The sequence below is a fragment of the Trachemys scripta genome, chromosome 3 (genome assembly GCF_013100865.1).
Source record: "Trachemys scripta elegans isolate TJP31775 chromosome 3, CAS_Tse_1.0, whole genome shotgun sequence".
Classification (NCBI taxonomy): domain Eukaryota; kingdom Metazoa; phylum Chordata; order Testudines; family Emydidae; genus Trachemys; species Trachemys scripta.
In genome coordinates this window covers 94,982,010-95,005,109 of record NC_048300.1, presented here as the reverse complement: position 1 = coordinate 95,005,109, position 23,100 = coordinate 94,982,010, and the positions used below count along the sequence as shown (strand labels likewise).

The window sequence follows — 23,100 nt, the reverse complement described above, 5'->3', positions numbered from 1 at the left end:
GAATAGCTCTCCTTTCATCTAGCTCTATAAAGTGGACTTGACAATATCCAAGTCATCATTCGTGACGCTCCATTAAAATCTTTGAGACTTCTGTATTTTATCCTACTGCTTTTTTTATTTTATTTTATTTTTTTAGTTTTCCTTAATAAATATTTGGCTGTTGACAAGTTAGAATGTATGTGGTTGTAATATCAAAATTCTCTGACCACAGGAGAGCGAGAACAGAGTTTCTCATTGGTTCTGCTAGGCCTCCTTTTCTCATAAGATGAGTGGGGCAGTCAGGTTTAATTGTGCTGCAGAATGCAGTGTAACGTTTTTTTCTCAAGAGTGTTCCTTGACAGCTGACTGAGTCAAGAGAAATATCAGAGTTCAGGCAGCTGTAGGACATCTGGAAAACTCATAGAATAAAGGTATGTTGCAGTGCTCTTTGAGGCACCATGTTCAAAGAGACATTTGGAACTCAGCTGGAGGTGAGATGCAGGTTGGAGGTAATGCTTTAGATCCCTGATAAGAGAGGCACAATAGAAATAGTAGAGGCAACTAACCAGGCTTTATTGATTTTTGCCTTCACTGCCATTAAGGAACTGCCAAAGGGCAGCTGAACAGGGTTGGAAACTGGAAGGTTTGTTAAAAGAGAACAGGCAATATGAGCATGCACTTTATGAAAGGGTGTTAAAGGAGAAGAAATGAACTTTTCACCAGGTTGGAAAAACCAAGATTGCTGAATACATGCAAAGCTTTGCCAGATCCTCCTAGCAATGAAAACTGTTTCTTTGTGTTGTAAAAATATAGATTTCTACCCTGATTAGAATGAGGGAAGTGCAGACAACAGAAAGAAAGCTGTGCTGTATTTTTGGCTCACAGTAAAGTATAATTGAAACAAATGATTAAGACTCTAGTGGCATTTGAATGAAAAAGACATTCTAAATTATGGCAGGATATATGCTACTTAAAAAATTTACAGTTCAGAACTAGCTCTCGGCCAGTGTGTTCTGTCTTCATTTTGTTGTTGACAAAAGCCCCTAAAGTTGGCTAGCTAAATGATATCCAGTATGTTTTCTTTTCTTTCCTTGAACAGCTGCACTAGTATAGATATGAATACTGGGAAAGAGCTTGTTGCAGATATTTATGTAATATACAAAATGATTTTGTTTAAGGAGCTAAAGTGTATCCTAACAGCGAACTCTCTTGCTTGCCTTGCTATTAACTGAGAAATTCACCAGCTATTTCCTTCCCTTAATACAGTAACTCCTCACTTAACGTTGCAGTTATGTTCCTGAAAAATGCGACTTTAAATGAAACGATGTTAAGCGAATCCAATTTCCTCATAAGAATTAATGTAAATGGGGGGGGGGTTTAGGTTCCAGGGCAGCTTCCCTTATTCTGCAAGCACCAGGGGCGGGGGGCTCAACCCTCAGCCCGCCCACTCCACACCTTCCTCCAAGTCCCCACCCTTGACCCATCTCTTCCCCCCCCCCCCCAATGTCCTTCCCCTTTACTTCGCACGCTGCGTCCTGGCTTCTCCCCCTCCCTCCCCTCCCCTCCCTTCTAAACGCTGCAAGCCAGCTGATTGCCGTGTAGGGGAGGGAGGGGGGGAAGCACACTGAGTCCTCACTCCTCCTGCCCGGGGCAATCAGCTGGCTTGCGGCGTTTAGGAGGGAGGGGGGAGGAGCAAGGACTTGGCACAGGCTCCCCCTCTCTCCCCCCCGTCTCCTGCCCAGGGCAGTCAACTGGTTTGCGGTGTTCAGGTGGCAGGGGAGGGAGGGGAAGCCTGCATGCTGAGTCCTCGCTCCTCTCCCCTGCCTCCAAAAGGCCGCAAGCCAGCTGATTGCCGCAGGCAGGAGACGGGGGGAGGAGGGGGAAGGTGCTGATCTGCGGGGTCTGCCGGCGGGCTGGAGGCACAGGTGGAGGGGGGCATAGGGAGGCTGCCAGCTGTGGAGAAAGCAGGCAGCCAAACAAGATAAGAGTGGAGCATTGCACAACTTTAAATAAGCATGTTCTCTCAGCAACGCTAAGTGGGACAACTTTAAGTGAGGAGTTACTGTACCATGGGCTGTGAGTATCATAAGCTGGGGGAGGCTGTGCCTCCCCAAACAGGCAGGCGTGACCCCACCCATGCGCTGCCCCCAACCCTCCTCCTGCTTCCTGGTTGGCATGGCTCCAGTCTCCCTGTGGGGTGGCCCCAGTTCGGGTCGCGCCACCTGCCTGCCCGTTGCTCCGGGAGGAGGGGATTGGGGGTGCTTCAGGGCTGGGGACACTAGCCTGGGGCGGAGGCCGGCAGCTGCAGTGGGGGAGGGGGTTTGGTACTCTTTCTTTTCTGAAGCATATTTGCTGTTCTAAAATACCTACCTTGTTCAAAGACATTTAGTTAATGACTATAAATAGCTTTGAGAATATAAAACAGAGTGCTTAATATTTATTTATGTTACTTTAAAATATACTCGATATTAGACATCAATACAACATTTCCTGTGGCTATGGGTGCAATTCAGATCAGCATAAGGACTTCAGTGTCAGTGTGGACACAAATGAGGGAATAATCATTCCTTCATTCTTGCCATTTATGATTTCCAAATTATTGTCCTTCCTCGTGTGACTTGGATTTGAAATGTTCTTCCTTACCTATCTGGATTTCATGATTCCCTTGGTTGTTTTGAATCCATTCTAAAACCTTTTGTATTATATAAAAATATGGCCAAAAATAATTCAAAACGTTAAAAATTAAACCAACAAAAATGAAAAATATGATTTCCTAAAGCTGTCAGTCAGCAAACAACATTTATTACCACATGATCTTTCCATCAAAGGCTGCATTTTTAAACTAGTGTTAAAATATAGTTGGACATTCTGTCTAATTCCTGTGGGATCAAGTTGGTCCAAAATGGAGTGTAAAGTGTACTCAAATTGTACAACAGCAGGAGGAGTCTGGTCATTGTTTATTGGAGGATTGATGAGGGCAGTTTGTTGACCCATATAATTAGCTGACACTTAAATTCATTTGAGTTATCTACTCCTATCTGATTTATAGAGATGTCATTTTATAAACAGTGTTGTGGTGGGTCAAGTAATCCATTTTTGAATTGGAACCAGCTGAACTCTATTTTTAACTTAGCTGCCAAGGCATGATTCATGCATAATATCTTTTTGGAAGTTTTAGTCTCTTAATTTAAAAAAATGGTTAATGAATTTTAGAGCTGGTGAAAGGTGCCAGATTGATAGCTCTGGCATCTGAAGGCCTCTATCCATCACATCTTCCTTCACATTGCCCTTTCAAAATATGTCAGCGCTGACCCAAAAGGACCAGCTCCAGAAGTAGTGTACGTTCCATAGCCATTCAGTCTGTGCTGTCTCTATTGAGACAGTCAGCAACGGAGCTAAGTGTGATACTGTGTTTTTTGATGTGGGCACAAGCAACAAGCTTAAGCCCACAAATTCATTTAAATAGAAGCCATCAAGCAGTGATATGTCTGTGTCACCACTGGCCTGCACTAGAGTATTGAACCTCACCGGGGGGGGGAGTGGTCTCTGTATCCCGTCATCATTTTCTGAGTTATCGAGCCTCCCATTAATACGCTAAAGACTCTAACTATGTGTTTATAGCTTGCTAGTGGAATGGAACACTCCTGACCTAGACATGGACATGTGTAGTATTCAGGAAATCTTTATCTCTTGAGTCACAGCAAATGTATTCTGTGGCTCTGAGGTGCCTAGAAATGGAAAGACCAGCATGCTCACTGCATTTCTTTTCAATCTTTACCTAGGTACTTCCTTTCCCTAGCCAAGTGGTGTACAACAGAGTTGGAAAGTGTGGGAGTCGAACTGTGGTTTTGCTTTTGAGAATCTTGTCAGAGAGGCATGGGTTCAACCTGGTTACATCAGACATTCATAATAAAACCAGACTGACCAAAAATGAACAGGTAAGTTGTTTACGCTCATTTAAATGTTCTGAGTTTATTTCATTTTTAAGTTATGAAAGACAGGGATATATTGTTCAACATGACTTCTCTGAATATATGGTAGATAGGGTAGTGTGGCTAAATCTCAAGCACCATGTGGAAATGTATCTATAAATATGTATATGATGGGTTGTTACTCCTGGGGTGCAGTCTGGGAGCTGTGGGAACCACTGTGCCCCTCTAAGACACACAGCTGGATTGGGGACACAGCTAGCCTCACCCAGGCCCTGTTATCACCCAACACCACAGCAGGTTGCACCACTCATCCAAACTCGGCTACCTGAGTGCAAACAGACACCAGCCAATTTCTCAGCTCCCCAGGCGTGCACCTCCCCCGGAGTATAAATCCAAAATTATACCATCTTTCGCTGTACACGGAACTGTACAGTGTAAGATCATAGAGTTCGCCCCCTCCCTCAATATGGAAAGGAAATGCAACAGCTCCTGCCCCTTGAGCTAAGATTCCTAAGCACTTCACTACAAACTTACTGGTTTAGATTTAAAATAGAAAATAAATTGATTAACGACAAGAAGATAGATTTTAAGTGATTATAAGTGATAGCGAACAGATGAAAGCAGATTACCGAGTAAAGAAACAAAAACACCACCTAAGTTTAACATGCTAGAAGGATAGGATTTGAATTAACAATCTCTCATCCTGACTGACGATACAAGCAGGCTTGCAGATTTTCAGGGCACAAGCTGCACTTGCTTTGCAGCTTTGGATCCCCTCCCCCATTCCAAGTCCTTTTCCTTAGAAGCTTCTCTCAGGTGTTGAGTTGTGGGGCAGTGAAGAACAACAGATGACGTCACTCCCTGCCTTATATAGCTTTAGCAAATGGCGGGAACCCTTTGTTCCAAAACCAGTTCCCAGACCAGTTTGTGGAAAAATGTAGACACCCAAAATGGAGTCCAGAATCATGTGGGCTGGTCACATGCCCTTGCAGAGTCATAGCAGTCATTACTTACAGGCTGTCTGGAGGGTTCTCAGGAAGGCTCACAGGTGGGGGATAAGCTTCTCCTAAGGCCTATTGTTTTCCCTAATGGCTCATTACCTGGAATAGCCCTTCACAACCAGCTATCTAGACTGGAAGTCTCTTGCCTAGTGGGTGTCACCCAGGTATAACTACATTTGAAATACAGGTACATAGTCAATATTTATAACTTCAGATACAAAAACGATATGCACACAAATAAGATAATCATGTTCAGCAAATCAGAGGGGAGGGATAGCTCAGGGGTTTGAGCATTGGCCTGCTAAATCCAGGGTTGTGAGTTCAGTCCTTGAGGGAGCCACTTAGAGATCTGGGGCAAAATCAGTACTTGGTCCTGTTAGTGAAGGCAGAGGGCTGGACTTGATGACCTTTCAGGGTCCCTTCCAGTTCTATGAGAGAGAGAGAGCTCCATATATTCATTATTCATATTCAAATCATAACTTTTCCAGTGATACCTTACATGACCCATCTTGTACAAAATGCATCATAATTACGCCATAATCATATCATCATCATATTACTATGACAAAGATGGGATGTAGTGTCACAATGTATTACCGCAGATTCTTTGTCACTAAGTATTAATAAATATTATACCAAAACCTATGAGGCCAGATCATTCCTCCAGTTTCATGTACATATGCAGCCTTCAACTGAGGAGAAAATGGAGAGATTAGAAGTAGCAGTTTCTGGACTAGTATTTTTCCCACCATCATAGTCTTCCCAGGCCTGTGTATAGAAGGCACCCTTTACGTGTGGCTCTCCTCGTTCCTGTGGTGAAGGAGGAGAAGCGGGTAGTTGACCACTTCCATAGTTACAGTTGGTGCAATGTCCTTCCATAATGGAAACAATGATCCATCTCTTTACTGATGTCCTCTGAGATGAAGTGAACCCCATCACCTGTCTTTATATGGAGACTAGGTCTTTTTTCCTGCAATGTGGCACACTGGCAAAGGTGTCTTCACAGTCTGGTGAGCATTTTTCTTTGCTGACTCTGATCAGATCCTCAGGGTACGTCTACACTCATACAAACTATCGGGGATTGATTTATCGCGTCTCGTCTAGACGTGATACATCGATCCCCAAACGCGCTTCCCATCAACTCCGGAACTCTACCGCTACGAGAGGCGGAAGCGGAGTCAATGGGGGACCGGCGGCCGGCGATCCTGCGCCGCGAGGACATGAAGTAAGTCAATCTAAGTCGATCTAAGATAAGTCGACTTCAGCTATGCTATTCCTGTAGCTGAAGTTGCGTATCTTAGATCAATTCTCTCCCCCTCCCCCCAGTGTAGACCAGGCCTCAGAGATGCCTAAATGCCATTGATTTCAATGAGAAGCGCCTATACCTTTTTTGAGGTTTGGGCCTCTAACATTAAACTACACAGAGCTGCTCCCAAAGTCAGTTCCCTTGTATGAACAGTGCTCAGAATTTGTTCCTTATGTCATGAAAATGAGTAGTGGAAAGCTATTATAAACTAGCTGGAAATCCCTTCCATTCAGTTTCTTAAATGAAAATTATAACGTTCACCTAGAAAGTTTTGGTTTTGTGACATACTTTTTAACCACTTCTTAAGCCCTTGTACACCGTCTCATCTCTTGCAGGAGACAACACAAGTTTTTAAACATTGTCACGTTTCCCACCAGTATTAGAGGAAAATATCATTTTCTCTTCACATAGTGTTCAATAATTGTAAAAGAATACTGTTCAGACCCCTTAACATATGCTGCAGATTTTCAATGGAAGCCTTCCATAAGTGGACATTTTACCTCATTGTTTTAAACTGGAAGCTTCTTAATTGCTTTTATGCTTTCTCTGAGCTTTTTGTTGCTTGTATTCTGTCCTTACATCCAGAATTTTATTTTTAGTTTATGGGAAATAAAACAAAACCATTCCAATTCATAACATACCCTTGTTCTTTGTGTATGAAAAAACAAAATATCAGCCATTGTGCTACAGTCTGTAAGCCAACCACTTGGGGTTAGGAAGAAACGTCTCCCATAATTGTCCATTTGTTCCTGTATACTTTTGCTGTGTGTGTTTCTCATGGGATTTCCATCACTGATTGATTGGGAGATTTCTCCTAAAATCTTCATAGCAGAGTCCTATCTTTCATCCCAGTTACCTGCTTCATTTTGATACTGTGATACATCTCGCTGCTAAAAAAAATGGAGGGTCATTTTCCTTTCCTGACAATACTTGTCTCAGGCTAACACAAAGTGGACTACAACTAACATAATCTTTTTCTATACTGTACTCCCATCCATAGGCGCCGCCGACTTCTGCTGGCACCAGTGGGTGCTCGACCACCCTCTGCCCCTGGCCTCACCCCGACTCTACCCCTGCTCCTCCCCCTCCTCGCTTCTTCTCCGCCCCCCTTCCCACCCCCCCCCCCAAAACCCCCCCCCCACCTCGCCCCCTTCCTGCCTCTATTCCAGTGGTTCCCAAACTTTAACAACCTGTGAATTCCTTTCACTAAAATGTCAAGTCTCGTGAACCCCCTCCTAAAAATGAATATTCCCAGGGATTTTATCTTTTACCTGAGTATAAATTATAAAAGCAGTGATCTTGGAAATATAAAATTTGTTTTTATGACATGCTTATTACACACTATTTATTATTAATTACTATTTATCATTACTGTATTTTTATTACATTATGAAAATGGCAACACTCTTCCAAGATCTCACTTTCGTAGCTTGTATTACTTGAATAAGCCTGTTATACCACAAGGCTCCTGTGTTTCATCAAGGAGTATCAGATGTGAAACAGCATGAAGGTATTTAAGAAGCCAACTCAAAGAGTGCCTCCTACACAAGCATTCAGGTCTTGATTAGTCCAGGAAAGCACCACATGTTACAACAAAGCTTAAACTTGTTCTTCATAATAAATTTAAAAACAACACTAGCTGCCTATTTAATTTTAAAAACAGCAAAAAATATCCACCTCCCTTTCCATTTCTTATAAGGAGTCTTGAAGTTTAAATCTCCTCAGTGGGATAGATATGCTTGCTCTGATCTGCTTAGCTCTTGGAAGTCCAGGGGCTCCAGGCTGCTGGCCCCGTGCTGCCCGGGATCCCTAGCGACAGCTCTGTCCACCATTAGGGAATTTTTTCCCGAGAACCCCCTGTAACATTTCATGAACCCCCAGGGGTTCAGGAACCCCAGTTTGGGAACCACTGCTCTATTCCAACCCCTTCCCCAAATCCCCACCCCAGCCCCTCCTCTTCCCCACCTCTTCCCCTGAGCGCACCGCATTCTTGCTCCTTCCCCTCCCTCCCGGAGCACGTCACGCCACAAAACAGCTGTTTTATGGCAGCAAGCGCTGGGAGGTAGGCAGAGAAACGGGGATGCGGCATGCTCAGGGGAGGAGGAGGAGGAGGCAGCGAGGTGGGACAGGTTGGGGGGGTGAGGAGGGGAGCTTGGCTGCCGGTGGGTGCAGAGCACCCACCAATTTTTCCCTGTGGGTGCTCCAGCCCTGGAGCACCCACGGAGTCGGCGCTTATGATCCCATCAAGATGTTGGAAGATACCAGAGAAGACTGCATTTATTTCTTGTGCAGCAAATAACAAGTTATAGAGGACAAACCTGTATATAATCTTCTCCATCCCCTAAATTATCAGATTATTGGATTGTGAATTTAAGGGAATACAGATGGTGGTGGACATGTTGCTGCAGAGCTCAGGCTTAACTGTTGTGGATGTGCCCAGATATGCATTGTGTATCTTTTTATTCTAATTTATGGCTACATATCTTTTATGATGTATCATTGTATTTTGCTGAATAGTGGCACTTTGATCTCCTAGCAAAGTGTTGTTGGTCAACATGTTTGTTGTATTTTCTGTATTTGTGAGAAAGGTGTGTGGACTGGAATTTTTCTCTGTCTTTAATCTAGTATACTAACAGTGCCAATCTTAAATCTGTTTAGTGGCAAAAGGAAGGCTGGTCTTGTGGTGAAGTACTGGGCTGGGACTAAGGAGATCTGGACTCAAATCCTGGCTGTGCTACAGGCTACCTGTCTGACTTTAGGCAACTTACTTAATCTCTGTGCTTCAGTTCCCTATCTGTAAAATGGAGATCATAATACTTACTTCCTCCCATCCTGCCTCTGCTTGTATATTTAGGCCCTGATCCTGCAAAGACTCATCCATGTGCTTAACTTAATTCACTATAGTCAAGTAAAATTAAGCATTTTTGGGTACCTTATGTGCCTGCATACCCTTAAGACAGGCTCTAGTAGGGTTTTCTTCACCACCTTCTTTAACCTATCCCATGAAGTTTGCCCATCCTATCCTCTGCCTGTGGATAATTAGAGATAAAGCAGATAACATTTAAGTGGTTCTAAGCAAGCTCTGTTGTGGAAATAAATGGATGGGTTTGTATCTGTCTGTCACGCAAGGACCTATTGATGACAACTGCCAGAGGGAATGTGGGGACCAGGATCCCATGGGTTCACAAAAAGAATGTCATGTAAGATGCTTACTGAAAGCCTGTGTCACACTGGTCATATCTAAGGCTACCATTTTGTCATGGATATTTTTAGTAAAAGTCAGGGACAGGTCATGGGCAATAAACAAAAATTCACGGAAGCTGTGACCTGTCCCTGACTTTTACTAAAAACATCCCTGACAAAATGGGGAAGGAGGAGGGTTCAGCACCCTGCTCCACTGCATGCAGTGTCTGGGAGCTGGGAGGGACCCCTGACTGTAGGGATAGGAGTTAGGGGGTCCCCTGCTGCCCAGGGCGACTGGGAACTCTGGGGTCCCCCGCTGCCCGCAAGGGCTAGGGAGTTGCGGGGCCCCAGTATCACAGAGGTTACGGAATCCGTGACTTCCGCGACATACTTGTAGCCTTAGTCATGACCACTGTAAGATTTATACATGGAAAACATGTGAGGAGTTATGTATATATGCTGAAAATTATGTTCTCTAGGTCTGTAATTAAGACAGGTCACCAAAAGATGATCCATATACTCCTGGCAGGCAGGGGAGCAGAGACACTTACCTTAATCAGGCAGGTCACATGCAAACTGAGTATTGTATGGTTCAGAATGAATACCTATTTACTGTCTGAGCAAAATGTGAATCTATAGATTGCAGGGGCTGGAGGAAGAAACAAAAACAGCAGGAGTTATCCTAGTTAGGGATAAGACAATGAACTTTTGAAACTATATCTGGGATGCAGATGAACCTCCACATATTCCTTCATTCTGTGAGGATGAGCTGCCGGTGGGCTTAATCTTATGAGAAGATGTCTCAGCCAAACTGTAACCTCTGGAGAAATGACCTGGGGTAAGCTAGGGCATAGGGGAATGCCATGTTAGTTAAGCTTAGTCTCTAGAAAGCATGTCATGATTTTGTTTTATTGGTAACCATTTGTTTCCAATATTCTCACTCTCTATCACTTGACTCTCTGTTCTTTGATGATAAACTTATTCTTGTTTTCCCTATATATGTAAGTGCTGTGTGTTAAGTAGAGTGGTGATCTGGAGTTGACTCTTGCAAGCTGGCGTGTACCGTTCTTGTGGGAGTAACAAATATGAGAGTTCTGAGGGTGTTCAATGGAACGGACTGGGCACTCCAGAGGGAGGTTCAGAGGACTTGGGGTTCGTGTGTCTATCGCTGACCTGTACAGAGAGCTCAACGCCCGCAGAGGCTTGGAAGTTAGTGCTGGTGTTCCCCATGGCCTGTGGAATCAGGGACCTGAACCACAGCGGGCACAGACAAGACTTTCTCATCCTAGGGGCAAGTGTTGGTGAGGTGCCTGGGTACTCCAAGAAAGGTCATACTGACTGTTCAGATGTTCTAATTTAAATTGTATTACAAGAGCTACATATGATATTAATAATCATTAATATCATTTGTGGTTCTTGTAATACTAATAATATCTAATTAACCTTTCTTTACATCAGTAGATGGCCCTATGCCTAGATGAATCTCTTGTTTAGCCCTTTTGGACTCTGATTCAAGACTGTACTTGTGTATTGATTTACTATTGCAGGTGTCCACTGAGAGCAATTTTCCCTGACTGTTAAATTACATAATTCCCCCTCCCCTTGTTTTGGATAGTCAACTTTTTATGTACTTGAACTATAAAATACTAATAAAAGGTCAGTTTATTTTAAAAAATAACTGCTTATAAAAGACAACCTGCCATGGAAAAATGTTCCGAGCAGTATGGACACTTAGGAAGTTTTTAAAGGAATTCTCAATATCTTAGAGATGAAAATGAAGACTGATTTACATTCCTGTGATGATGAAGCAGATGTGAATTTTCTACCAAAAGGAAGTATGAAGTGCAGTGCAGATGAAAGTGATAAACAATGCCTAGAGATACCTGTATCTACTTGACCTTGCATGCTTTTTGAAAAGATTGAAATTAAAACAGTAAGAAGGTAAAATGTTCTGGGAGAGGGTGAGAGCACAAAAGCGTGTCTTTCTGTGTTTGCATTAGTATTAGTGGAGATTGTAAACTGACACCACTGTGCTGTTGGAAAGTCATGCCAGCCTCAGTGTTTTTACATTTTGAACTTGAATTCACTTCTGATGAAATACAGCAGTTTAAAAAACCACTTGGACAGCAAACAAATTCTTCAGGCAGGGTTATCTACTGATTTTGTTTCTCATGGAACAAAACATGCTTTTTATAAATAAAAAGACAAAAGGCAATTGCTCTGAGCAAGGGAGCTGATAAGTACTGATAGTGCATCTTGATTTTCCTCTATCTTCAAGTCCGAATTATTTTAGTTTTTGATCAATGATATGGCTGGATGCCCTCCACCACATTTATATATACCAGGGGTCAGCAACCTTTCAGAAGTGGTGTGCCGAGTCTTCATTTATTCACTCTAATTTAAGTTTTCGCATGCCAGTAATACATGTTAACGTTTTTAGAAGGTCTCGTTCTATAAGTCTATAATATATAACTAAACTATTGTTGTATGTAAAGTAAATAAGGTTTTTAAAATGTTTAAGAAGCTTCATTGAAAATTAAATTAAAATGCAGAGCCCCTCGGACCTGTGGCCAGGACCCGGGCAGTGTGAATGCCACTGAAAATCAGTTCACGTGCCGCAGGTTGCCTACCCCTGATATATACTCTTTAAAGGGTATAAAGGGGCCCCATCCAGTTCTCTTGTGAGCAGTTCACTATGCCACCTGGTGGATTTTTGCTGAAAATGCAGCAGCAGCAGCCTGAATTCAAGCACTGATGATGCTGATCCATCCTGACTTGATGGGTTTTCTCACAGCATGACTGAAAATCTCCTTGTGATGAGGATGATAACTTGAGGCTTCCCTGTAAGGAGAAGGAAGTGTCTACTTTGAGTTTTACCGTTCATTCAGGCCCTAGACTAAAACTCTGTTCTATGGGCTCAATCACCGCTCCCTCACAGATTTGTAGAACCAGGTTTTTCTGTTCACACAGATAATAAATTGTTTTATAACAGAGACATCACTAATCAGGGCAGAGAACTTATGCTAGCACAGTTGTTCTTGTAGGGTAGATAGGCAGTTGTGGCTGGCTTGCTTTTATTTGCTAATTTTCCAGATACCTATGAGTAACTTCTGCCTTATATATATTTTTTTCTTAAGTACAATTCATTGTACATACTAGTAGGTACTCACTTTTGGCCAGCAACCAATCTTGAGCACTGGTGTGCTGCCAAGGGCTGCATTAGTTGGAGACATCATGGAGTCTGATGTCACTTCCTGCCACTCCCCATTCCTTCCCTCTCCCTCCACTCCTGTGTTTGAATGGAATAAGTTAAGAGTGAGCTGGAACCTAGTTCCATAGTATGCACCATTTAGTGTAATATAGTGCATTTCAAAGGGAAACTATTTGCTCTTCAGAACTATCTCTCCATTATCTAAGCTAAAAGTAATCCCTGGCAGGAGATATCATGGCAGTATCCAGAGAGAGGACATGAATCCCTCTAAAGATGATAGAACCCTCCCTCAGGTCCCTTATCATAATGAACACACTCCCTTAATTCTTCCCCTTTCTCCAGTCTGCCCTTTGATATATTTACCCCCCTATAAAAATCTATATGTCCTACTGTTCCTCTCCTTCCTTCTGTGTCCTCCATCTATGTCCTCCTAGACTTTTTCCTCTCATTTCTCTTTTTCCCTCCTACCTGTTGCTGGCCTGGGAAGGATCTCAGTGATGGCTTGCACTAGTATCTACTCCATCTCTTTCCATTTTCTTCACAAAGTCTGTCCCTCTTTCCCTCTCCCACTTTCATTTATGCTTCTTTCCTCTAACAGTTTTTCTCGTAGACTCTTTTGTAATTTCCTTGCTATGTCCTTCTCATTTTTTGAAATCTGCACTGTTTCTGTTGGGCCCTACTTTCCCTTTCTTGTTGTCTTTTACCACACTTGCTTGTTCATATACATACTATAGGCTTATCCTCATCTGCTGATGAGTCCATTGTAGCTTAAGCCTCTAAATATGAACATGCTTTAAGTCAAAACAAAATCCTGTGTCTGTTTTCAGGTGTGAGTGGATATTATTGTAGCTCAAGAAATTGAGATTGACTTTAATTAGCTCCTGCTACAAGACACGTTGCAGTCAGGTGCTGTGCAAATAGCAGCATGCAACTCTCCAAATCCACTTTATTGCTGACCTATAGCGCTCTCTGCTATTCCACTCCTGAGACTTACATTGGCCTGGCTGGCATTTAGGTCAAGTGATATCTAGTTTTATTGAGGTGGGAAAATGTGGATCTAGTTGTTGTTACCAAACTTGTGCTTGTGAGAAAGAGACACCTGTATTAATATATGGTATAGGGCATGCAACCATCCTCACCTCAGTCATATAATATATTTTAAAGAGGGAGTTGCGTGCATAATTAATGTTTTTCATCAAGTACTCTAAACACCAGGATGATACGGTGAAGTGAATATTTATCAGCAGTTAATTTTGTAATGATATATTGGTATTTTAATATAGTTCTGGCTGTTTCATTTCTCCTGTAATTTAGTTTTTTTGTTTTGTTTTGTTTTTAAAAGATGACGCCTGAGCTCTAACCATTGCAACCTCTTTTCCGTTTTTTTCTCAGAGCTAGGTAAGTCTCTGAATGGGATGATGATTGTCATGATATTCTGACAATCTTTTACAGATACAGCCACCACCCTTCCAGCAGATGTATCACGCTGACATTTGTTTGATAGAGATAGTAACTCTTGTTGGAAAATGTCGGTGTTCTGTGCATTCAAAAATGACTCATCAAGTTCTCTGAGTTATTTTGCCTGGATTCTTTGCCACAGCATTTTTACTAATCTCTAACAATGATTACACTGGACAATTGCAATGCGTCTCTAGCTTGTGGTTTATTAGGGAAAAAATTAATAAAATCTTTAGTCAAGTGAGTCGTATTTTCACATGACTCATCAGGATTGCCTCCAGGATTAATTACCTGTTATTATTAGACCTATTTGATGCCCTTTAAGAAGTCATTGGTAGGAGATTAGGATATTAGCGAGCATTTCCCCCTCTCCTTCTTCTTTTCCTTAGCATCTCTCCTCCTTTCTTATCTTTCTCCCTTTCAGCCCTCTCTTTTCTCTCTCCCTTCCGTGGGGTTTATAATCTCTGTAGACTGCAGCCAGTTAAAGGTAGACTTGATCTCTCACATGGTAGAGCAAAAATGACAGTCCATCAGTAGAAGGCCATGCTTAACAAGATAGATGAGACAACCCTAGGGCTGCATCATTGCTTCTCATACATATCTGGGGGAACATCAGTTATTGAGGGCAGGGATTTTTATTTTCTTTTATTCTAACTCCTAGGTGTAATATGTAAGGATTGGCATGACACTTGGGAAGCAGTTGCGATAGGCATCTTAGAAAAACCTAAAATAGCTAATGAAAAATATAATGGATAAGAAACAATAGACTGTGATCTATAAATTAAAACCAGTGACAAAGGACCACCAGATCAAAATGGGGATCAGTTAGTAAAAGTGGGTTTTACATTTTCCACAGTAAGGTATCCTCCTCCAGCCTGGCATACTTCTGTGTAGGTGTGTCATTCCAAAATTCTCATCCCAGAGCAAGAGAAGGAAAGATGCATGCCCTTCTCTCCCTTGCTGTTTTCAGAAGGTGGAGTTGCTTTATAGAAAAATACAATAGATTTGCATTTTCCTGTAAATTCTTTCTATAGGATTTTCAAACTGTCCTATATAACTTAATGATGTCTCTTTAATAGAAATTGGTCTCTTGACCATAGGTATATTAAACTCTATAAAACTTCTGTTGGTTTTTAGCATGATTACTCATTAGAACTCTATTAGTTTCAGATCTGTTAAATGATAGGCCTGATGCTAGATTTGTCTGTTTTTGCATGTGGCAAGTAAGATGCCATACAGTTTTAAGGGGAAAAAATTTCATAGCATTGAGGGAAACAATCTTCTAAATTCGTGACTTCTCAATTTTGATTTTACTTGTGTTTAGTATATGAATTTATACAAGTTAGAGCAGAACTTTAGAGCAATTCTTCCTCTTCCATTGCTATTTTTCTTTATGGATTGTTTCCATGTTGTGTATTAGTTTCCACTACCCAGTTTGTAAAATTACCACTATAATTATTGTGCTCTTCAAATTCAGTTATGTTCGGCGTCTTTTATTCTCTAATACAGCCTTGTATTTTTTGATGTTGCCAATTAGAAAATCAGAGAGCAGAAGTCAGGAAGTCAGAGTAACAAGAATGTTTGGAATTTTTTGCATATATTTCACTTAACATGTTCAGGCCCTTGACATTTTCCAGATCACTGTAAAAACTAGAAGTCTGCACACATGAGAATTTATTAATATAAACTGAGTATAATATATATATTATACTCAGTTTTTCACGTCAGCTGTTTTACATGAAAAAAGTTTTAATTATCTTTAATAATGCAAAAATAAATTAACTTAATTCTAAAAGCCCTTGCTAAAAATGTCTTGAAAGCAGTAGGCCAAAAGACCATTATTTGAAGAGAGATTTCTGTCAAATGTAGAATTATATTCACATTTTAAATATGCTATACAAAAGAAGAAATGGGACATGTCTGCTTCTATATATGAGCAGACATCCACCCATTCAGTAATCTGGTGGTGATAGGAACTGTTATCATTATGTAAAGACAGTAATAGTCTCAATCCACATTTTCTGATGCAGATTTCAAACACTTCACATTTTGGAATTGTAGTTAGGTAGTTTAGATCCATTTTGAAAATAGAGGCCACTTTCAAAATTCAGATCCAGATGTGGATAGGTTTAGAATTAGGATTTCAGTTTGTACCTTTGTCTAGAGTAGAAATTAACTTTTGGATTTGTATAAACTCATGGTATAGCACACTGATTCCTATGCTACAATGGTAACATTTGTGCTAGATTCATGATGCCCTGCCATCCATCCCTTTTAACATGGGTAACAAGCCCACTACTAAATGATTATATCGTTTTTGAGTGTCGCCATTTCTGTCCAAAAACACAACTTGGTTTAATTCAGTAATTTTGATTTAGTTGTAATTCTTGTTTAATTTTTTTTAGATGGAATTGATTAAAAACATAAGCACTGCTGAGCAGCCCTATTTATTCACCAGACACGTTCATTTCCTCAACTTTTCAAGGTAAGGAACTTTCCCAATTACAAGGCTTTCTTGTTTCTTTTTATTGGGTTAATAGAAATAACTTTTAGCCTCTCTTCAATTTCAAACAAATGTATGTCATCGCTGTGCGAAAAATCTCTTTTGATGCTGGAAGCTACACAAATAGGGTCAAAGGGTAAGACTTTTGCTACATAATATTGATACAATTTGTTTTAATCAGCCTGCATGCCACTGCATGCTTTTAACTACAAGAGGTAATTTTAGTTAGTGACATTTCAGCTTAAAAAAAATTATGTACTGTATCATATATTAATGAAGTTCCTGCCAGATTTTCAGTTGATTCCCTAGCCTCTGTTTGTCAGAGGATGGAGATGGATGGCAGGAGAGAGATCACTTGATCATTACCTGTTAGGTTCACTCCCTCTGGGACACCTGGCAATGGCCGCTGTCAGTAGACAGGATACTGGGCTGGTTGGACCTTTTGTGTGACCCAGTATGGCCATTCTTATGTTCTTATTCTTATGAGACATTTAATTATCGAAGCCACCATTGTTAAAATATACTGGATTAAAGTCACTTTGTGGATAAGGAGAAATTGCAAATTTTCCTGAGCAGCATACAGTTCTTGCATATTTTAGCAGCAAAAGTTATATAATTCAGGGGTAGGGTGTTGCTTCCCAATATATATTCTACAGGAGTGAGAAGGAAATTCCCAGCATAGGAGGATAACTGGGTGGGGAGGGAGAGAGGAGGCAAGAGGAGCTGAGGCAAAAAGTGGAATTAAATAAGTGAAAAAACAAAACAGAAAAGATAGTGGAGAGAGAAATACACATTAGTATCATACAAACAAAAAGACGAATCCCTTTAAACAGTCCAAAAATACACACTTGACACCCAAAGGGGTGGCTGGCTCAGGTGAGACTTGGAGATGCACACAGCCCCTAGGGCCCCAGACATTATAAGTATAGTAAATCACCTATTGCCAATAGAACCTTGACATACTAGTCCATAAGGAAGCATCATCTAATAAAGCAATAATATATATATACACGTGCATACATTTAGTAATCAAATGATAGTTTGTACATTGGTGCACCAATTCCATGAGCTAAGGCAATAGGAAATAAATTGATGATAAGAACATAAGAAAGGCCGTACCGGGTCAGACCAAAGGTCCATCTAGCCCAGTATCCTGTCTACCGACAGTGGCCAATGCCAGGTGCCCCAGAGGGAGTGAACCTAACAGGCAATGATCAAGTGATCTCTCTTAACATGTTCAGGCCCTTGACATTTTCCAGATCACTGTAAAAACTAGAAGTCTGCACAGATGAGAATTTGATAAAGATGATAACTCTTTAACCCCAATGAGAGAGAGAGGAAAAAAGGAACTTACATCAGTATCAACTTGTTTAGAGCAGCCATATCAGATCTCAGAGAGCAATTCAGAAATTCCATACAGTTGGATTATTCCATAGATGTCTCCTCTTGCAAGGGAGGAGCATGCAGATTTTTGAAGTATATTTCTGCCTCTTGAGGGGAACAAAATGATACTCACTTCTTGCCATTCTTAATGTGGAGCGTTGCAGGGTATTTAATAAAATATTTCTAGTCCATTTTCCTGGACAATTGTTTTGAATGGTTAAAAGCTGTCCTCGTTGAAATCACATCATGGACATAGAACAGTATTTTAATTGCTGGTTCTCCACATAACAGCTCCTTTTCCTCCCTCTAGATTTCTGCAATATAAGCTCCTTAGTGGTAAATTTCAGGAACTTCACAATCAATGCTTTAGGCCAGGTGTTCTCGCAACAGAATTTTTCGTGACCTCAGAGTGCGGCCACCAACTCTTGCTAGTGGACTCTTTGACAATTTTCCCTAAAATTCTTAATTAACTTTCGGAAAAATGAATACATATGCACATCTACGTGTCCAATCACAGTAATTTATTTATGTAGGGGTGTTTTTGCAGTCTCAATAATAACAACATACAGTGTTTCCATTCTTTACTGGACTTAAACAAAATAGAAACACAAATAAGGTGCTTTGCATGATCTTGTCATTTTGTTGTTGTTTCTTTTGCTTTTTTGGTTGCAGGGTTTTTTTTTAGACTTGCTAGCTAGTAAGTCTGCTTCTGTGAAAAGTGATATTTGTATGTTTGTTAATATCACTCTTCACAGCAGAGACTTGTTAGCTAGCTGGGAGGCAGTGAAAAGCGATATTAACAAACATGCAAATAATCACTTTTCATAGCAGATTTACTCAGCCCTAGCAAGCTGGAGGACTAATTAAGCATTGAATGGAGAGGTGGATAGTGAGGCAGTGGGGGCCGGGATGATAGGATGGTTGGGTGAGGGGCCAAGGGTGGCAGCGGGGGCCAGGGGCGATGGGAGGGGGTTGAACTCGAAGCCCAGTGGTCAGGGGATGGAGCCCACTGCTGTGCAGTCAGAGCCCAAAGCCCCATGGTCAGAGCCTGCCGTCCACCACACCAGGGCTGAAGCCAGAAGCCTGCGCCCCACCCCCCATCACCACCCAGGAGGCTGTGGCTGCAAGAAAAGAAAGAAAGAGGCCGCATTTGAGAAACAATGCTCTAGGCTGATCTCCTGCAGCTGGCTGGGGGGCAAGAGCCTAGTGTTCCCATTCTGTATCAAAACAAAAATCTACTGGCAGATCCAATAGCTTAGTTACTAGGTTAGGGACAAATTTAGAGGGTTTACCTTTCTCTCTTCCCTCAGGGACACCCACAATCCTGATATTATTTCATTGTGAGTGGCTTTATAGATCAATTAGCTTGGTGTTAATAGTCTTGATATCATTACAATAACTCCTCACTTAAAGTCGTCCCGGTTAACGTTGTTTTGTTGTTACGTTGTTGATCAATTAGGGAACATGCTTGTTTAAAGTTACACAATGCTCCCTTATAATGTTGTTTGGCAGCCGCCTGCTTTGTCCACTGCTTGCAGGAAGAGTAGCCCGTTGCAGCTAGCTGGTGGGGGCTTGTAACCAGGGTGGACCGGCAGCCCCCCTATCAGCTCCCTGCTCCCCTAAGTTTCCTGTGCAGCAGCCGCCCAGCAGGCTACCACTTGCTGGCAGTTCAGCTGTCCCTCCCCGCACTGCAATGTGCTACTCTTGCCCTCTGCCTTGGAGCTGCTCCCAGCAGCCTCCTGCTTGTTGTGCAAGGAAGGGGGAAGAAGGGGGCCAATGTCAGGATGTCGCCCTCCCCGCTACTCCTTCTCCATATAGAGCAGGGTGGGGACAGGACAGGGCTCAGGAGGAGAAAGCTTGCTGGCCGCAGCTGCTGTCTCAACTTCCTGATCTTTTTAAAGGCGATGTACTTAGAGTGGTGTCAGCATACTTAAAGGGGCAATGCACATCTCTCTCTCTCTCTCTCTCTCTCTCACACACACACACGGTGTGTGTCTCTGTTTGCCATGCTGTCTCCCCTCCCTCCATTCGTGCTGCCTTGTAGAGTGTGTGGCTACATTAACAACAATGTGTTAAGCCTTGAGGGCTCAGCCAAATGCTAGTTCATCATTTAGCAGGAAGGCATTCCCTGGGAAATATCCCACCTTCTTCCACCCTCTAACTTCACCACCTCAACCAAGCTTCACAATCATCATTGCTGTGTACAGTATTAAATTGTTTGTTTAAAATTTATACTGTGTGTGTGTGTTTTATATATATATATACAATTTAATTTAATACATATATGTTTTTTGTCTGGTGAAAAAAAATTCCCTGGAACCTAACTCCCCCTATTTACATTAATTCTTATGGGGAAATTGGATTCACTTAACATCATTTCTCTTAGTCACATTTTTCAGGAACATAACTACGTTAAGTGAGGAGTTACTGTATAGCTTTTCATAACCTGTAATTTGTTCTGTTTGAAATCCTCTTCCACTTCAGAAATTCAGTGTTCTGCTTCACCCATCTGTCTGGATAGAGCTTGTAGTGCACTCTGAATCTCAGTCACAGTGGTCTATAGGTTGGAAACTGTAGATTTAATTTCAACAGTCTCTGCAGCCACCTTTTGTTGTACAGCCATCAGTTGCGGACTGTCAGGCTAAGGAACCCTTTTGTTTGTAAAAGGCAGATCTCTCTCTTTTTGATGCTTTTGGATTACAGGAGGAAAATACAGAGCTAGAGTGCAGAGGGCATCTTGGGGGTTTCAGGTGTCCGGCGCAATATTTTGGGGGGGTTGGAAGGTGCGGCTTAGGGAAAAATGTTTGGGGATTCCCCATGGGCCACCTCAAAGCTCAAGCAACCTACATCCAGCTTGTTTGCAGCGCCCTCTGAGGTTCTAGATTTCTGATGTGTAGTTTGTGAAATACCATTTCTGCATGTACTTGGAACTTATGGCTGTAGACATGGGTATAGGACACAGTATGAAATATTGAGCCAGATTTTTATATGAACTTTTAGGAAATAAAAATGAGTTTGCAATGTTTGAAAGTTTCCATGCGCCACCACTATTGCATTTTCGATGTCTCAATATCCTAAGACTTAAAAATGATTCTTTTATTCTAAGTGTTTTATTCCACATTGGATTCCTTTTTAAAAAAAATCTTTTCTTGTTAAAGAAGACATTCCTCACAATGCACACCTGCTTCTTCACTCTGCTCTCTATACCAAAATACAAGAGTAGGCAAGTAGGATGCCTGAGGAACAGTGAAGGGAACCTGCTTGTGATTATGCAGACTTCTAGAGAAGAATATTTTAAAGACAGTACAAAGTACTGTATGAGGGGGGCAGGAATGAGAGATGATCCAAGTGACTGTTCCCCCCCCCCCCCGCCCCCAGCCCCCACAGCTCATCTACTCTAACAGTGTGGCACATCCTCTCCACACAGATAAGTGCTTCTTGTGTTGTATTCACATAAGATTAATCTATTCTCCATGTTTTTCTTTTCAGTTCTTCCAGGATAATTTTATGTTGCTGCTACTACTGTAAAACTGAAACATGTAGGTTTCCTTTTATCCAAAGGCAACTGAACCCAGGGTGTGGCGGTGCCCTGGCTGATCCCTAAGCCAGCCAACGAGCTCAGCCGCGTGCTGGCCAGTTTCTACAGTCACACAGGCTCTGATGTGTGTTGGCCTGGGTGCTAACTGGGTGGGTTGTGGCTCATCCAGCCCCACCCATGGCTATGCCCTGCGGGGATGTACAGGAGGTCAGAATACATGATCTAATGGTCCTTTGGGGTTTAAACTGGAATCTGTGAATTAGACTTTACAACTCCCAGTGAAGTAGGTAAGCGCATTCCCATTTTAGAGAGGCAAACAGAGATTAAGAAACTTGCCCAAAGTCACACAGGAAGCCTGCAGAAGAGGTGGGAAGAGAACCCAGACTTTCTGATATCCAGGCCTGCGTCTTAGCCATCCTTTTAACTGTATTTATATGCAAAATGGGAGTCACTGAGAGGACCCTAGGAGCAGCTCTAGCTTATGGCATCCTATATCACCCCTTGTGGGCCATTAAAGCACTCCAGAATAGCTTGATCACAGCGTTCTCTGACCACTCCTCATCCCGCTCACAAGGCATGCATCATCCCCCAATACTGCGAGGCATTAGGGCATAAGGTGGTTCCACCAGCCTTAGACCACTGAGGGGAGGTCCATACGCTATAGAAATTCTCTGTGGGGCCAGTTCTGCTGCTGTGGAACTGAAAATCATTTGAAATATGATAATAAGAACATAGGATTTGCCGTATTGGGCCAGACCCAAGGTCCACCTAGTTCAGTATCGTGTCTCTGACAGTAGCCAGTGCCAGATGTTTGAGGCCCATGTGAGAACCCCATGGTAAACAGATGTGGAATAACTTATCTCCTACATATATCTCATCCTGATCTTTGGTAGTTAGAGATTGGCTGAAGCTCTGAAGCATAAAGTTAATAGCACTTTCAAAGTTGTCATCTTTGGTCATAACAACTCTGGATATTCTTGATATCTGTATAAAGATTGGAGTGTGAAGGAGAATGTAAATAAACAATGGCGGACAAACAAGGTATTTTATTTCAGTACAAGTGGGGATAAAGCACACAGAACTATGGGAATGGCTTTCACTTTACTAAGCAAAATGTCTTGCTCTAATTCGTAATTCTTGGTCCTATCAGCATTATGTGATCACACTTCCTTTACATATCTTTAAAGTCCAGGCATTAAATATGTTTATAGTTTTAAAAGGTGACTAAATCCAAGCTGGGGGTGAGGGGGGGGCAGAGAGGAGGAGTTAAATGTGAATCCCCTGTGGTCTGTTTATATAAATGTGTTCTTCTGTTATCTGCACCATGCACATTACTGCCTACTCATCATTCCTTGATTTTCATTTTGTTAGTTATTGTCTTCTAAAAGAGAGAAAATCTTCAAACAAAAAATGTTCATCTTTTAGTTTAAAAACCACTGACCTTAATTTCTTCCAGCCTGGGGCAGAAACCTGGAAAGGGCCTTTTTTTTTTTTTTTTAAGCACACCACAACATGACCAGCCTTGGCAGAAACAGCCAGTGTTCAATTAAAAAATGTCTAAAACCTTGCCTCAGGGTACGAGAATGTGTCAGGCAGGATTGTTAGA

General features: G+C 41.9%; 1 protein-coding gene across 1 annotated transcript in view; it reads left to right on the top strand.

Annotated features, from left to right (window-relative positions):
- UST (uronyl 2-sulfotransferase) overlaps positions 1 to 23,100 on the top strand; it is a 276,029-nt gene that overhangs the window by 134,937 nt on the left and 117,992 nt on the right. Inside the window, exons 3-4 of the mRNA XM_034765450.1 lie at positions 3,762 to 3,917; positions 16,476 to 16,555. Coding sequence (XP_034621341.1) covers positions 3,762 to 3,917; positions 16,476 to 16,555 — 236 coding nt within the window. The remainder of the gene's footprint in view (positions 1 to 3,761; positions 3,918 to 16,475; positions 16,556 to 23,100) is intronic.